The sequence below is a fragment of the Aethalodelphis obliquidens genome, unplaced genomic scaffold (assembly GCF_003676395.1).
Source record: "Aethalodelphis obliquidens isolate GAN/ISIS:26980383/991018 unplaced genomic scaffold, ASM367639v1 scaffold6, whole genome shotgun sequence".
Classification (NCBI taxonomy): Eukaryota; Metazoa; Chordata; class Mammalia; order Artiodactyla; family Delphinidae; genus Aethalodelphis; species Aethalodelphis obliquidens.
Window position 1 is genome coordinate 49,640,280 of NW_020837950.1, and position 18,295 is coordinate 49,658,574.

General features: G+C 36.8%; 1 protein-coding gene across 4 annotated transcripts in view; it reads right to left on the reverse strand.

The window, feature by feature from the left end:
* Positions 1 to 5,323: 5,323 nt before the first annotated feature.
* ARSJ (arylsulfatase family member J) overlaps positions 5,324 to 18,295 on the reverse strand; it is an 80,238-nt gene continuing 67,266 nt past the window's right edge. For 2 of the 4 annotated variants that reach the window (XM_027103572.1, XM_027103574.1), the window contains exons 3-4: positions 13,436 to 14,834; positions 9,009 to 9,102 (exon numbers count right to left, since the gene is read on the reverse strand). In XM_027103572.1, coding sequence (XP_026959373.1) covers positions 13,436 to 14,834 — 1,399 coding nt within the window. In that variant the 3' untranslated portion in view covers positions 9,009 to 9,102. Of the gene's footprint in view, positions 5,339 to 9,008; positions 9,103 to 12,395; positions 14,835 to 18,295 lie in introns of those variants that run through there. The other 2 variants (XR_003432254.1, XM_027103573.1) reach the window with 2 other exon arrangements.

Sequence of the window (18,295 nt, forward strand, 5' to 3'; positions counted from 1 at the left end):
TCTGACCTCTTTCCCAAGCCACCTATTTAAAAATCCTATGATTTATAGAAAAGAGCTAACCTTAATTAAAGTTCCTTAAGTTGCTTCTTCAGTTTTGAATATATGAGAGGAAAAGGCAGAATATTTTATTGGCAAGAACTATTGTTTCTGATTGTCCCTTCTTTTTGAGAAAACTCTACTGCTGAGAATGGTTTGTTTCAATATGCTAAGAAAATTTGCTGTTATAAAGTTTCACTTTTGTAAGCTATTTTTGCCCTTTTAACATTTTCATCATTTTGAATAAGCTAAAATATTATACTTCATTATGTTATTTGTGAACATACTTTTCTCTTCCAATATTCAATATGCGTTAATGATGCAAGCAGACACTTCTGGGGTCCTCTGGTGTCACTCTTCCTGTCTCTTATAATCACATGGAATAGTTTAATGTATAATCTAATGTCAACATTATGGCTTCTGATATTCTTTTTCTCTAAAATATTCCAGAACTTCTTGAAATATAGATGACTCTACCTCATAAGATTGGAAAAATAAGAATGGGTTTGACATATCTTAATGTTATCAAAAACAAGGATGCTTTCAGAAATATCTGAGGTAGTATGAAAAAAGGCAAAGAGGGTAGTTTGTGAGAGGTCTTCCCACGCCCAGGATATCAAATTTAACATCAAAAACATCAAAAATCAAAAGGGAAAAAAATGATTACAGTCGATTTGACCATGTTAAGTATGTTAAAGAAGACATGATTCTGTGATGAAACTAAAACAGCACAAGTTAAAAAGTGGTTGTAATGCTCATATAGGCTTCCACTGATTCTATAAAAATGCAATATATTAACCTCAATTATTTGAGACATACACTGAAGTTTTGATCAAATATAAGCTTTTAAATTACAGAAGTTGATCCCTCTTTACTTTTTTAATGGAGATAAAAATTCTGAGACAGACATATGTAAAAGATGGGAAAACGATCTCACTTTTAAGGTGGGGAAATGTATTTGAGTTAGTCAGTAAAAATAAAATGTCAGCGAATCAAAGGAAAAGAGTATAGATCAACAAGACCCTGTAAAAAACAGGAAAAATAATACGCGGGAAACTACAGAACGCTTGCATTTTAATAACACAAAAGTGAGGCCAACCAAGAATACAGAAGGAATTTGACCAGGTAGCATCTGTTTTAAGGAAACAAAGTGTGCATTTAGGTTGCCCTGGCAGCAGGTGTGTCTTCTTATGCCAAGACATTATAATGAGAAAATCACATGAACTTAAAGTGAATTACAAATAGAGGTGACCCTATCTCCCTTGGAAATAGGTTTGGAAAAAGAGTTTGGAACAGGTGTATGCCATCAACTAAAGATGAAATCATGAGAGTGAACATTTGATGTTCCAGGGGGAGAAGTTGAGCCTGTATGCTCACAAGCTTCTGAGTGTAGCACAAACCTGTTGTTTTTTCCTACTGATTTCAGTTGAAGACAGGGAAAATAAATAATATACACACCTATTCACATCATTAGAATCACTGCTGGGAAGGAACCTTGGACTGGGAAACTGTGGAAGGTCATTTTTCTGGTTGTCTGTGTAAGGTGGTTTTGTACCCAAACTACTGTAGCAGTCTGGGCTCTGGGCGACTCTCCCGGCTCTAATTAACACACAGAGTCTGGATGTGTCTCTCGCATGTAATGATTCCACTTTTGTTAGAGTTCTCTCAATAGCAGAAACACAGTGTTTTTTGAGTCTACCACATTCCACTGAAGGCAGCACTAGTACTAGAAAGGTCTTGCTTATATTGAACTAACACTTGCCTCTCAGTAACTTCAGTCTGTTAGTCCTAGGTTTGCTTTAGAGAGTCACCTATGACATTTTAATCTAGTCATGAGCTCTAATGAGTGAGTTTAAGCTAATGCCTCTTTTTTAAAAAATTAATTTTTTAAAAAAATTAATTAATTAATAATTTTTTGGCTGTGTTGGGTCTTCACTGCTGCGTGCAGGCTTTCTCTAGTTGCAGCGAGCGGGAGCTACTCTTCACTGTGGTGAGCGGGCTTCTCATTGCGGTGGTTCCTCTTGTTGTGGAGCACGGGCTCTAGGCACGCGAGCTTCAGTAGTTGTGGTTCACCGGCTCTAGAGCACAGGCTCAGTAGTTGTGGCTCAGGGGCTTAGTTGCTCCGCGGTATGTGGGATCTTCCCCGACCAGGGCTCGAACCTGTGTCCCCTGCATTGGCAGGTGGATTCTTGACCACTGCACCACCAGGGAAGTCCCTATAATGCCTCTTAAAATGTGCCTAACAATGATATGCCTCCTAGTAATGTACTTCTGTTATTAACCATAATAAATAAGAAGAATATACTTCTCTTATTTATAATAATGATAATAATATTATGATTTGTTATTAGGCACACACTACTTTATATTTTATAAACAAATAGGAACAGCAACATTCCCTGTGTGTGGGTCTCTCCAGGCTGGAGAATAAGTGTGACGTACTGAAAGGAGAAGAGTGGTTGAACTCATCATTTGACTGATTTCAGACTTTTTATTGTTTAATGTTCTGTTAACTACCTACAGCTAAAGGATGAGATGAGACTCAGATGAGACTCCTGAGGGATTTGTCAAGCTCAAGGAAATTAGTGACATCTATTTTTAAACATTATGATCTGTGAAAAAATCAGTTTTGCCTTTTACTGTCTTACTTTGATTTAGTCCAAACTTCTCTTGTTGTAGGAAATTAAGGCCCTGTACGAATGGTTGGTCTAAGAGAACACAGCTTTCCTACAAAGTTCTCATGTTTTTCATCTTGCAAAAACCCCAAAAAACCAAAAAATTAAAGAACTGGATCTGAGTAGTAATTTTGTTGTGTCTTTTCTCTGTAGAGGACATACACCAGCAATGTGAAGCTTCTAGCTACCTATTTTTCTTCCACTTATGTATCAAGGTTGGTTTTCTCATTCAGAGAAGGCAGTAAAATAAATAAAATGAAGTTACCAACGTTTTTATGAAATAGGCATTTCCTCTCTTTTCACACACAATTATAGGAAGTTCATTTAGTAACGCTGGTTAAATTTTTGATTCCTGGAGAATTTCTAAGATGACATATATTGTGAATGTGAGGTGAGAACAGGTGAATGGTTTTAGCATGGCAAATTCAATCATATTGCTTATTATTTATAAGATACACTCAATCTTAAAGGATACTTCAAGGTTTTAAAATAGTAAGAGTATCAGTGGTACATTTTGTAAGATAAAGAGATATTAGAACATTTGAACAATAGTTGAAATCTATTTGTTCAAGTTCCTTCACTCCTTGAAATTGAGATAATAGACTTTGGAAGTCAGATTTCAGAAATTTATATTTTGCATGTAAATAGTATACAAAATACTTTTTTAGTATAAGAGGAAAGACAAGTAATGATAGGGAAAATTTTCAAGGATTTACTTAGTGTTTCACAAGCATGTACAGCATCAAAATCAGCTGATGAAATGTCTCAGCTCAAAGGCATCTTACAAAGACATTTTAAAGACGTCAAAAGAGAAAGATGTTATAAAGGGCAAATAAATTAAGAAGTAAATTAGCATTAATAACAAATTATAAGGAAATTAGAATGTTTTCATATTGACCAAAAATCCCAAAATTATTTAACAATTTTAAAGGAAACAAAATAATTCATGGCGGGGTCTTCCCTGGTGGCGCAGTAGTTGAGAGTCCGCCTGCCGATGCAGGGGACACGGGTTCGTGCCCTGGTCCGGGAAGATCCCACATGCCACGGAGCGGCTGGGCCCGTGAGCCATGGCCGCTGGGCCTGCGCGTCCGGAGCCTGTGCTCCGCAACGGGAGAGGCCACAACAGTGAGAGGCCCACATACCGCAAAAAAATAAAAATAAAATAATAATTCAAGGTGGAAAAAATAGTCAAATGATGTTTAGAGGGAAAAGGAGGACTACAACGTATTAATAATCTGAAGTTTATTGAAACCATAACTTTGTTTTTAATAGGAAGGTTTAGGAGAAATTTAGAGGTAGAACTAGGTAATTCATAAAATAACTATGGTTTCTTTAAATTTATCAGTCAATTTAAGACAGTTTAGAATAATTCAAAATATATTCTACTGAAATTATCCCATAACACAGCCTATTAGGTAATTTGACAAATGTGTCATGATGGAAGTTAGTAGGATATTATTTAATAAACTACTTCTTGCTGGAAAGAATTAATGCAGTTTAATAGAAAATGGTGATTCATCTTTTTGTTCATAAGTACTTAAATCTTACATTGATTTTACTTACAAAAATGATCATAAATATAAAAATATTGACAATTCAGGCAAACAAATAAATATTTAACAATTCATAATCTAGAAAGCAGAGACTTGCTTATTGTTTTATTATGCAGGGTAATAATGTGAATCCACTTAAAACTAGTTAATATCCTGTTAGTATATGCCTTTTTCCACTAGAAAATCTAACAAGACCAATTTTTGAGCTGCAAATACATTTCCTCATTTAATGGTCAGTAATAGCTATAATTAGTTCTGGAACCATAATTCAAGCAAACATTATACGATTATATGATTATAATTAAATATACAAATACATACACAAAGATATTTGTAAATCTGGCAATAGTAAATAAAGTTATCTTTTTTGAATATCATTACTACCTTTGACTGTAAGTAAAAATACAACTTTCAATCAGTAGTCTTTGTCACCTTAGATTAGGTTGGAACATAAGTGGCAATTTGGCATAGCATATCCTAATGTGAAACTTTGCTCAAAGACTTTTTTAAAGATAGGCGCACAGAACTAACATAAGTTAATATTAAATTTCAACAAGTTGATTTGTTTAGTTTTTAGAGATATTAAATACAATATATTTATTGAAAGATGGGGAAGGAAAGGTAAGCATGAGAAAGGGAAAAAAGCCAAAGAGGAGTGGTAGATAGACAAATAGGCAGAAGAAAGAGTGGCAGTGGTGGAGTGGGGCAGGGCAGAGAAGCAGAAGGATAGTCACTGCAAAGATGAGAACGACAGAGAGGGATTTGAGGGGAATTCTCATTTTCTTAGTAGAGTATCATATAATCAGAAAGCCATGCATGCCTTTTAATTTCAGTTTATATTTATTAGCAATTTTGGTTAGAATTGAGTTTTAATTGTGATTATTAGACATGAATCAATTGTGAATGAAATGTATATACAGATTTAATTGCACTTACCATTCAATATATCATTCACATTGCCTCAGTTTCATGGTTTAATTTTAAAGGACGTAGATTTAAATAATTAAAAATTAGTTACATACAGTTTCAGCCAGTTGAAAGAAACCTGTTGACATGACACCTGGTGGCAGTCATCTGTAACATGTAATTGGAGAGATGTTTATTTAGGTTCCACTAATTTCCACATGCTAGTTAACATGGTAGAAAAATTATTAAAATATCGAGTGATTATATTAGGCCTTTTTTGTTCTGTGTTCAATGTTAATTAAATACTACAGTGTACAAGACACTTTGCTAGGTATGTAATGGTTTTATTACTGGTTTTGGGTAAATATCTGGGAGTGGAATTGCTGTCATAGGGTAAGCATGTAGTAGACATTCCTACTGTCAACCAAAATAAAATAATGCAGGAGGCTGCAGATAAGAAAAGAGTTTATTTGGGGTCTTAATGAAACCATATACAACTCCCTATGTCCCCATCTTTTGAAATAAAAGGCTTTTGGTTTAGTCTCTCAGGTTTTCCCCGAGTCTCAAAAGCTGGTTCAAGAGTTAATGATCAGGAAATGTGAAGATGCAGAAACAAAGAATAGCTGTTGAGCTGGGAAACAGGTAACAATTTAGATGATAAATCAGCCACATAGCAGAGTCACCGAACTCCCAGTTCCCTCAAAGATATAAAGGTCTGACACACATTCCAAAGTTGTTTTTATAGGAACTAGACCCCTACCAGATGAAAATTGCTGACCAAAAGCATGTAGACCCCAGACCAGTTGAAACCAGAAGACTGATGATGCTGGAAACTTCACCTTGATGTCAACCAATACTGGAATTGAGCACAAGCTAATGAGGCACCTGCAGCCCTCTCCCTCACACTGCCTTTGAGAACCCTTCCCCAGAAGCCACTGGGGAGTTCAGGTCTTTTGAGCATGAGTTGCGCATTTTCCTTGCTAGGTGCCCTGCAAATAAACACTACTTTCCTTCACCACAACCCAGTGTCAGTATATTGGCTTTGCTGCGCTTAAGACCCAAGTCCAGATTTAGTAGCATTAAGAACTGCGGTTCGGGAGACACAGATTCTGGTAACCCTGAAGGAGGGAAACTGGTGCAAGTCACTATACTCAGTAATGACAATGACAATGACAATGACTCTGATCTCTGCTCTGGAAGCTTCATGGTTGCTTTCGGGATAACAATGAAGAACTAGAGTAAAAATGTATCAATTTTGCTGACAAAGATGGGTTCCTGTTTGAAACATGGTTTGCTGAGAGAGACGGAGGAGATCCTCACAGGCTGGCAGGATTTGAGAGAAGTCCACAGAAATCAGTAGCAGACATGTTGAAAGGACTGAGACATTTGTTGGCTGAGGACCGTGAGGTAGGCTTGGAACGAGCAGTCTAAATGGTGCTTTTGGCTTTTGCTTTCTATTCCAGGCAAAGGAAGAAAGGGTCCAGGCATTCCCGAAATTGGGCTGTGGGTGGCAGAGAATGTTAGAAGCCTCTGTTGCTCTCTCCTCTATGCTAGATGAGAAAGAGCAGGAATTCCCAAAGGTAAGAAACAATAGAGAGAAAGCATTAATTAGATCCCCAAACTGAAGCAAGTCTTTGGGCTTTGCAGCTGTTGAGCTCTTTGAACCTGAAAGGAGATATAGCTCACTTATGCGTGCACAAACACTTTATCTGCTTCCCCCAATGGCCCACTCCCCTTCTACCTTGATCTTGGCTGACTTAAGTTTAGGGGTAGTGCTCAGGGCTTCTTGTCACCAGCAGATGGGGGTAGCTCTACACACCCACCTCTTTATTCCAGGGAACTTCAGGAGGGGAGGGATTTAAATGTTAATAATCTGTTGGACACAGGTGTCTATGTGCCTAGTTCTGGGGCAGGAAGGGGTGTGGGACTCAGAGATGGACAATAAAGGAACCAAGAATGTAAAATGTGAAGCCATGGTTCTATGTGAGAGGACATAAAGAAACAGTCCAGCCACAGCCCAGGTGCTGGGAAGTGCACAGGCATGGAGTCAAAGAAAAAAAGAAGGGAAGAACCTCTCCGCTTATCCCCCTCACTACACTGTCACTGCAGCCACTTGTCCCAGTAGGGAGATAATAGCTTACCCTGGTATCTGTGACTGTAATTTTTGAAATGCTAAGTTAACTCTTAGGGCTTTGAGCAAAACTTGAAGAAAAGAAAAACAAGTTTAATAAAAAGACTGTATATTTTATTTTTACATATGCATGGGCACCTTCACAGGAAAATGAAGACCCAAAGAAGCAATCAGAGCTGGATGCTTATGTCCTGGGTTGGACAAAGTATAGTAAACATTGAGGATGTGACAAGGCAAAGGGGTTTGGGCTAGGACAGTGAATTGTGGAAAAGTGACTAGAAAGATGAGCGTTAGTTTAACAAGTTCTTTTGCACAGATTTCTCTCAGCTTTGACTTCCCATCTCTGGTGATAAGAATGTCTTCTTTCCTCCTGATACAGAGAGGGCACCTTTCACTTGGGATTTTTATCTCCTCCTTTCAGGAAGAAAAAGGAAGGTCAAGGTGTCCTGATTGATCTGCTATTTTTAAGGTGCCTTTAATTCACTCAAAATAACCAATATTCCAAGGGGGCATATTTTGGGATGACACGCTCTGAACCCCTGCATTTTGTTGCTGTTAAGTCTGAATGTGTAGTAGAAATTATGTGGTGTTATATGCTTATAATTCCCTACCTTCTTGATGCTAGAGACAGTTGATTATTCCAATCAGGGAAACCTTAAAATAGAGAAATGTTAGTGGGACATGTATTAGAGACAGAATGAGTCTCCATGACTGATGAGTTATGCTATCACTTTTGTTGAAAAGGAGCCTCTGGAAGTTCTGGTGATGGTGATATAAGAAGATACAGTTTCAGATTATTAAGTAAAATCAAGGTTTTACTTTTTTAACCTTTGTTATGAAAATATTCTTTCTCACAGTTGTTTAGAATTTAGATGTTCAGTCGAAAGTAATCCCCAGTCATTCACAACTCTTAAGGCTGAAGAAACTTTAATTATTATTGTTTCCAGAGCATTAATATGTCATATTGGGCTTCCCTGGTGGCGCAGTGGTTAAGAATCCGCCTGCCAGTGCAGGGGACACGGGTTCGAGCCCTGGTCCAGGAAGATCCCACATGCCGCGGAGCAACTAAGCCCATGTGCCACAGCTACTGAGCCTGCATTCTAGAGCCCGCGAGCCACAACTACTGAGCCCATGCATCTAGAGCCCGTGCTCTACAACAAGAGAAGCCACCACAGTGAGAAGCCCACCCACTGCAACAGAGTAGCCCCTGCTCGCCGCAACTAGAGAAAGCCGGCGCCCAGCAATGAAGACCCAACGCAGCCAAAAATAAATTAATTTATAAAAAAATGTCTTATTAAAAATTGTTTTTGGATATTTATTCTGAAAGATAAATTTTACTTTTATTTGATTCATTAGATAAGATGCCCTCCATTTATAATTAACAGCTAAAGAATTTCTGCAAAGAATGAATACACATTTTAATAAGCATATGTTATTTTCTTGGACCTTTTAAGTTGGTGGGATTGATTTTATCCAAAACTGCATAACCCAATTGACAAAGAATATTATAGGATTGTAGTACATTTGAGAGGAAGGAAATTTCAAATCATAGATATGAAATGGAAAGTTAAGTAAATATGTTCAAGTCTACCTAACTCCCACGGACAACATTTTCATGTCGTGTGTTTTATAATGTCATATCTAATCAATGAATCAATGGACTTCACAGAGATGCTACGACCAATAAAATACTTAAGAAAAACTTACCTTTAAAGAAACAGATTTCTTTCTTCGCCAGTTTGGAGAGCTTCGTAATAAGATACCCAAGGATGTGGGATATAGTCCATTTGGCTTCATAATTCTGTGAAGACACAGAGGTTTATTTGCTATTTATATTTTTCCCTTCTATGGCTTGCTACAAAAATTATTCACAATTTAATCCCCATTTCTCCTTTCTGGAAACTCTCATTTATACTGTATTCTGTTACATTCAAAGTAGTGTTAGAATAATTATGTTGTACTCTGTTAGGTAATAAAGATAAAATTTGCTCTCAGAATTGTATGATTTTTGCTTGGTTTTTGCTGTTAACACTCTGTTCCTATAACTATACATTATTCAAGTTAGTTTTTTCTAATGCTAGAAATTTCTTCATTTCACAACAATGCTATTATTATGAGGAATGGTATTAGGGATGATTAGTTCTATTTTTCAACAGTGAAATTCCTATACAACCGTGGAAAGTGGAAACCCAAGCAAATGTAGCTGAACATATGAATATTTGTGATTACCTTACCTATTCATGCAAAAAATAAATATATATTGAACACTGACTAGGAGCCAGGCATTGTTTTACATACTGGCAATACAGATGTAGATAGAGCAGACATAAAACTATTTTTGTTAAGAAGCTTACACTCTAGTGGGAAGAGCCAGAGAATAAATAAAATATGTAAGTAAAATATGAAATATATTAAAGGGTGATAAGTCTATGGAGAAAGATCAAGTAGGGGAAGAGAGTGGAGAAGAGGAGGGTGTTTGGTTATTTGACTAATGGCTGTGTCTCCCAGGAGCGTGCAGACTACCTGAAAACAGGGACTCTGTCTCATGTTGCTAGTCACCATATCACAGCATTTATCATATGTGGCACTTACCAAGTGCTGAACAAATGGATGGGTAAACTTGGTGTTGAATGAGTCCTCCCCTTATCCTGATCTACTCTTTCTTTTCCACACTACTTTATATAGTATATAATTTATTTATATAGTATATAATTTATTTATTTATGTTTATTACTTATTGTTTGCATCACTTGGCTAGAATGTCACCTGCACAAGGAATAAGAATTTTAAAAAGAATTTTTATTTTGTTCACTGATGGATTTCAAGCACCAAGAACATTGCCTGCCAAGCAGGCAGTAGGATTTAACAAACATTTGTAGAACAAATGAATTTTAATAAGTAATTTCGCTAAGAGGAAACAATGAAATTACTAACTTCTGACACAAGAATTTTGTTTGCTGCTTCTGGCAAGCCAGTTTATTCCTGCCAACAACACACATTCTGATGGCTACTGACAAATTCACAGTGTATGTACTCAAGAATCCCAGGAATAAAATGCTTAAGAAGCTAATCCTGATGCCAAATTCATGTACCTTGGAATATCAAATGTTACAATGTATTAACTATCTACTCATTCAGCTATCAAAGGGACAGTTTCTCCTCTATTCTTAAGATTCTTAAAAGGGAAAAGTATGTAAATACAGATGAAACAAGACTTGACAGCCATGGTGTGGATGTTTTTCACTGATTGAAAGGTACCACAGAGTTTTGTTTGTTTTGTCATTTGAATAAAATGATTTAGATTCTTTCCCATCCAAGACACATAAGCCACATCCACAATTTATTTTCTGACAAAGCTAGGGGGATACTTATATTTCATTCCAGGGGTTTCCTTTGGTGTCCTAATAAAAGGATCAGAGGTTTTAAAGTGGTGCTATTTACACTTGAAAAAGCCACGGGCAACTCTCAGGTTGCAAAAGAAATGCAACCTGAGAATCACAGTTCAGGAAAATGAACTGTGAATAAAGGCCCCACGTGAACATAGTTTTAATGGTTAAGGCATAAAAGTCAAGTGCAGAGTATTTTCCTCCCTGGACATCTTGAAACACCTAGTGATTTGTTGACAGCATTTTGGAAACATTTCTGTTCATTATTTATACATGACTATTGTATTAGATTTTAGTTTCTTAAGGGCAAGACACAGACTTCTCCTAAATCGCCTACCCAGAGTCATGGGGGGGAGGGCAGGTACTCTCCTAAAAATAGTAAATAACGTCCTTGAAGTCATTTCCAGGTAGAAAACTGTGGGCTAATTTATTTTCATTGAGAAAGTTATGGTCATTTACAGAGTATTTAAAATCACACCATATTACATAATATCTACTGGCCTCAAATGTGAGTTAATTTTCATGATCCTAATTTGTCTCTTTTCTCCTTTTTGTTTTGCTAGCGATTTCTAGAAGATTCTATGTCTACACTAAAAATTTCTGAGGTCTGTTCCATACTTTGCCTAGTCCTGTGTAATGTCCTATAGACAAGGGTTTTATGGTGAAATAAATTAGAAAACACTATATAAAAATTTCCTTCTGTTAGAGATTTACAAGGCAAGCTAAGATTTTAAAAACTGTAAGAAAGTCTACATAAATTGAACCCTTTAACCTTGTTTAACTCCACATATCCTGAACTCATTTTTCCTCAGAACTCTTTTTTAACGTAATAATAACTATCTTTTGAATTATAAGATACTATCTATTTTATGACACCTCATTAATTGATGTGCCACTGAGAGGAAAACACTGACAGTATGCCTTTGATTTTTAAGACCCATTTAAATATACAGTTGACAAAACACAAACTCAGGAAATAGTACTTAATCCTATATAATGAAACGGAGATATATATTCTAGAAATGAAATATTAAAATTTTTAAATATTAAATTATTTTTGTCCATTTTAGTAATTTTGGTAACAGTCTATCAATTCTTTTATAGATTTCCATGAACTGTGAGAAGCTATCCTCTGAATTCTGATATAAATGTATTTAATAGTATGCTGCCATACTGCCACGTACATTTCTTTAATCACAATTGTAACTTCACATATCACAGTTCTAGCCCTCTGTGATTTTTCGAGTGCAAACTATGAGACTTACAGGTAATATTAGGAGAGGGCACCTTAAAGAAAACTCCAGGGCCTATAGGAACCACATCAACCTGTCCTCACTGATCACCCATGATAAACTTCATTACAGATCACGTTCCTTTAATCCTCCTCATGGCATTTGCATGCGTGAGTTTCAAATTCGATTTTTAACAACGCCAGATAGGACCCATATATTCATTTCTCTGTATCTCCCCACCAAGTCCACTTTGTATAAGAGTAGGGTCATTACAAATCTTATTTATTAACAAGAGAACACTTTTCTCCATGCAGTGGCCAAGTGGAAATATCTCTTATTTGCAAAATTCATATTATATTACTATGGTTGTTAGCAAATCATACCTTCATTTGCCTATTTGCCTATTTGTAAAGATTTGTTAAAATGAATAATATAATTCTATATAGATGTTAAATCAGAAAAGCCACACAATCTGCTGGTGCTATAAAATGTCATTTTAATAATTAAGATACATAAATAAAGTGTTTATGACAGAAACAATAAAGTTGTCTCTCAATTCTGTACAAACGCTGAATTTCCAAGTAATTTGTAAGGAATATATTCATCTTATTACATTCAAAATAATGGTTGAACAATGATTATCATTTTTTTCTTTTTATATTCTATAAATTCACACACTATTAATTTATAGTATTACAGTGCTTGATAATCTTGATAATATGAAATAAAATTCTTCTAATGGTATGTAGAAAATAAAAATAAAATAATTAAAAGTCATCTGTATAACTATTTATGAAAACAAAATAATTAATATTTTTTCTGTAAAAATAAATTATGTACTTTATTCTGAAACATCATTCTATTAAAGTGTTTAGAGAATAGTTACATTCACGTTTTGGCAGTGTGCTCAAACTTTCTTATTTGCCATTCCCTTACGCATGATAAAGTGAGGTGCAAGCTGTTCACATGTGAGAAAAACAGCTTATTTTCACAGGAAAGGAAATGATATATGAAATAGAATTAATTAAAAAAACCCAAGTGCCCTATGATAGATATACAAAAATTCTCTAAGAAAAAAATGTTCTTCAAGGCCTTTGAGGTGATGCAACCTTTGACTACACTTCATCAAAGGTGGTTTTTAATCATGCTGCTCTGTAACTTCCATCAAAGTAGCATGTCCATCAATTGCAGGTTACAGTCCAATGTTATAATTTAAAGCATAGTGGTTGGTCAATTGACTGAAGCACAACAGCTGGACTCGTCACTGACCACCTTTTATAAACGAGCAAGAGAAACAAACATCTCCTTTCTGCTCTAAGCATGGCTTCCAAAAGTAGCACCTTTGTCACTGAGCACAAGCTTTCCAGGTGGCAGAAGTCTCTGGAGTAGCACAACATGAAAACAGCGAGGCTGATGGCAGGAATCCTACTGAGCCAAAAACATGCTGGTTCACCTAGAAAACTGGTGAAAGACTAAGTACTGATTTAAGTTTAACCAGACAGGAAAAAATTTGTACCTATCCACGAGGAACACCCAATCGGCAATTTGTAAACGAACCCACTTTCTGCTGTTTCTTCTTTGTCTTACTTTTCTTCTGCTTTTTCTCAGTCTTATTTTTGCGTAACTTCTGTTTCTTGTTTTCCTCTTTATACCATGGTCCCCAGACTCCTCCATTGAGCCGAGGGTTACTTCTGGGGTCTTTGGGGGGGTATCTGACAGGCACCGCGGTCTTGTTGAACTGTGAGAGCCTCCGGAGGAGCTGCTTCACAACTCCGGGATACCTGTTAGAAAGGTCCACTCTCTCATAGGGGTCGGCTGTGATGTTGAACAGCCATACACTTTTGCCAGTTGACAACGTAATCCGTTCGTTGTGCCACCGGTTTGGCCCTAGGTTGCTGAACGACTGAGGGGGCACCCAGTCACTGTACCCAGGGTTCCCTGTGAGCAGTTTCCAGTGCTGTACTCTGATGGCCGACTGGATGGCAGTGTTCCAGATCCCATAGCCTGCCGCCCAGGAGCCATTTTTCGCCTTGGTATAAATGGGGTCGATGTTGTGCAAAATATCTATTCGGGGAGAACGAAGGCCTTCACTTATGGTCTCCCAGATGTCATAGCCATCCAGTTGAATGTCCTCATCAATTTGTCCTTCAGCCAGTGAAATCAGAGTGGGATACCAGTCAGTGATGTGCACAAGCTCCTTACACACCGTTCCCTTGTTTTTCAGAAGTGGACTGTGCACGAAGCCAACAGCCCGGATCCCCCCTTCCCAGTAGGTTCCTTTGCTACCTCTGAGGGGCCAGTTACTTCCTCCTGCTGTGGGCTGGCCGCCGTTATCTGAAGAGTATATGATAATGCTGTTGTTATAGAAACCATATGTCTTTAGAGCCAGGGTCACATTGTTGATTGCTTCGTCTAAGCAGGAAAGCATGGCAGCATACCTGCGCCTATTTATGTTGATAATGGACCTGTAGTGTTCAAAATACCTGCCAGGGGCTTGCAGTGGAGAGTGCACAGCTTGGTAGGCAATATATAAAAATAGAGGCTTTCTGGGGTCACGAGAAGCTAAGATTTGCTGCACTCTCTGAGTGTACATCTGTGTGGAGTATATGCCATTGTCGTAGTCCCAGGCAGCATTGTCATTTTCGTACAAGTCATAGCCACACATCCCGGGACTGTCACATTTGTAGTGTGTATAGTAATCACCACTTCCCAAGAGGGAACCAAAAAAGGTATCAAATCCTCTCTTGGTGGGCATACATTCTTTTCTATAAAAACCCAAATGCCATTTTCCAACCATATGTGTTGAATATCCAACCTCTTTCAGCTTCTGAGGTAGGGTTGCATTGTCCAGAGGTAAGCAGTTGGGCTGTGTAGGTCTTATGATAGAATGCTGAAGTCCGGTATGTATCTGATACCTTGACAAAAGAGTAAAAATTGTGTCAGTGCAGGATAAAAGATAGATTCCACATAAAACAATGATTCTTAAATAATGTTTCTATGAAGAGAAATGTTACCCCAAATAAAATATGACCAATTCAGTTTTCTACTGTTGCTCAAAAGTCCTACCCTAATTAGCTACATGTTTAACATTTGAAATGCATTTAAATCAATACTTTTGAAACTAAGGTTTCACCACCTATCTCAAAATCTTTTTAAAGTTCTTATAACAGAATTAATCTGAATAAACTTTAATCTTTTAATTAATTACATGACATAACAAACTAACATGAGAAAGGAAAGTATATAAATTTCAGAGTGTTTGTAACCAAGCAGGATCCTGTGGAGCCTTCTCAGGATAGACCCCACCTCCCAGCCCCCTCCCACCATGCCATGTCCTCTGCCTGCTTCTTGTTCTCAGAAAAACTTTAGCCTCCTAGGCCTTCCCCAAGTTCCAAAGAATAAATTTAATCAGAGAAGTGAGAAAATGTAGAAACAAAGGAAAACAGTCAAGCAAGACAAAATAGTAATAGTTTAGCCATTAAACAAAGTCAAGGACATTTAGTTCCTCCTCAAGGGCTAGAGATAATATTCTGAGCCATATCTTTGAACTATTTTGTCGATTCTGAAACCCCCACCAGGTGGGAGAAGTTAACTGAATGCTGCCCACAAGCACATAGACTCCAGGCTGGTTGGAACCAGAAGGTTGGAGATGTTGACTCCTGGTTACCTCACCACCAACCAATCAGAAGAATGTCTATGAGCTGATCACACACCCCATAACCGTCTCCCTCACTGTGTCTTTAAAAACCTTTCCCTGAAAGCCATTTCAGGGTCTTTTGAGCACTAGCTGCCTAGACTCCTTGCTTGGGGACTGCAATAAATGCTGCACTTTCCTTCACCACAACCCGGTGGCAGTAGACTGGCTTTACTGGGCACTGCGCACAGGTGAGTGGACTCAAGTTTGCTTTGGTAACACGCTGTTGTTATTGTTGTTGTTGTTTTTGGTCTAAGGACCTCACATTAGTTCCTAAATCATTTTCTGAAATAATTTCCAGCTGAGTAGGAAGAACTAAACATTCATGCAAAAATTATACAAAAATCTCCTGTTTGATTGTCAAAACCTGTTAAATCTCTGTAACGAGAAAGAAAATATTTCTGACTCACAATACACTATTGTTGAAAAGCCATTTTAGGTAAATCTTTTAGCTAATGCTACAGAAGAATTACATTTTTCCAAAAACAGCAGGAAATGAATCCTTTCATATGTTTCCCACAGTGTCTCCTTTTTAAGAAAATTATATTCACTTACAATGTAGTCTAAGAAAACAAGGTAACTCTTTCTATACATTAAAATTAAGCAGTTGTTAATTTCTGGTATTGTTCTCTTCCCAAGGATATTTTGCCAAGGGACTTTTTTCCAGAGAATGGTATGAATTTTCAATTGGGTCAAGATGTACCCATTAGTTCATGCCATTTTAAAAGTGATTAATATCTATAGTTATTACATAAGTTTAAAAAGACTTTTTAAATAGGAACTATAGAGATTCTGAGAAAATGAAGTTTTTAGAGAGCGTTAGTGTAAAAGTAAAAATATTCTTGGAATCAAATTACAAAGAGTAATATTGAGATCAAAAAGAATTTTTTTTTCCAAATCGATTGAACCTGAAAGGTCAACGTATCACACATGTCTTTGGTGAATAGTTCAATGTATTTTCAAATGTTCAAATGATAGTATAATGCAACTGTGAGTTCTTTCAAAGTGTCAAGAGCAGTAACAGGCTGATGGTTTCATAGAAGTTGTAGGGATGTCCGGTCACTAACACAAGACAGCATTCATATGGGTCCTGTCTACACAGCTGATCATTTAGCTGTCAAAGTTCACAATTAACACACTTGTGGTAATTTAAGTAATAAATTGCCAAAGAAATAAGCTTTTCATATGTATTATTTAGCACTAAATTCATAAAGTGTTATTGCTCTTGATAATTATTGATTCAGTTCAGGATCATTCACTTCTGAAACCACTAATTTTTGTATAAGCACATGACAAATTGGTAACGCCTATCAATATAAACATTGAGGATATTTAAAAAGGAGAAATCTGTATGATGTAAGAATTTGAGGGAGAATTTGTGGGCATGGGTTACTAACTAATTACCTTATGCAGAAAATGTACTTGGCCAGAAATCTATTCAAGTAATTGAACAGGTAACCAACTAAAGTCTTTCTAATTAAATTGGGCATTTTTGCACCTAGTACTAAAGGCAAAGGGAATTGAGGCTTTTGAAATTGTAAAACAGAGAAAGTGTTCATACAAAAAGAGTACGAAAGAAGAGGGCTGCTGCTTTCAGAAGATGGTACAGTGTTAGCAGATAAATAAGAGAGTTCAGCGCTATTAATCAGCTATGTGGTTTCTGTCTTCTCCAGAATAGAATGGTTTTCATATTGCAAAATTTAGAATCAACAATATAAAGGTTGGCAGCAGTTCCTAACAGAAGAGAGCTTTTCAGGGCAGCTCCTGCTTAAATGAGTTCAACCCTGTAGGGCCAAATAGGAGGGAGTATGAGGTAAAATTGGAGGCAAGGGTTAAGGGTATAGGTTTTGGGGCCAGACATAACTGGGTTTGAATTTGCTCGACTGCGAATTAGCTGTGTGACTTTGGGCAGTACTTATCCCCTCTGATCCTCAGCTTCCTCATTTGTAAAATAGGGATAATAATACATATTGGGTTGTTGTAGCATCAAAAGAGAGCACAGAGTCTGGTAAGGAGAGTACATTCAGTAAATGATAGCTTTTATTATTATTATCCCAGAGTTCTGAATCATATGTTACTAACATATTTCTTTAAAGTTTTATAATTTATAGGCCTTATTTCACATGCATTATTGCATTTAGTCCTCATTACAACAGTGAGAAGTAGGATTCTTTACGTTCATTTTATAGATGGAAGATAGAGACATAGAGATGTCCCCCAACTCCCCAACCTGCCCCCAGGCTGTGAAACATGTTCCTGAACAACAAGGGCTAAGCCTGATGCTTTCTCTAGTCTCTTTAAGAGTTAATTCCACTACTTCTTGAAAAATCAAGGAGCAGAGGAAAGATGCCACGTCAGTCTTGAGAAGTGAATCTGTTCTAACTTTCTAATTAAAGATAGGAAGAATTTATAAACCAAATAGTGAGGCTTATGCTGACCTCCCCAAATTTTGAGAACTTTTTAAGTAGATAATTTGTGAGCATTAAACAAACAAACAAATTAGGTAGGATCAAAAGAAAAGTCCTGCCAAGTTAGCTTCATTTTCTTTTTTAAAAAAGGATCAGAATTAGGAAAATAGCTTAGGAAAATGATAGGCATTTGAAAAGGCTGCCCATGATTCTTTTCTTATAAAATAACAGAAAATCAACTGTATGACAGCACTATATATTTGTGATAAGAATG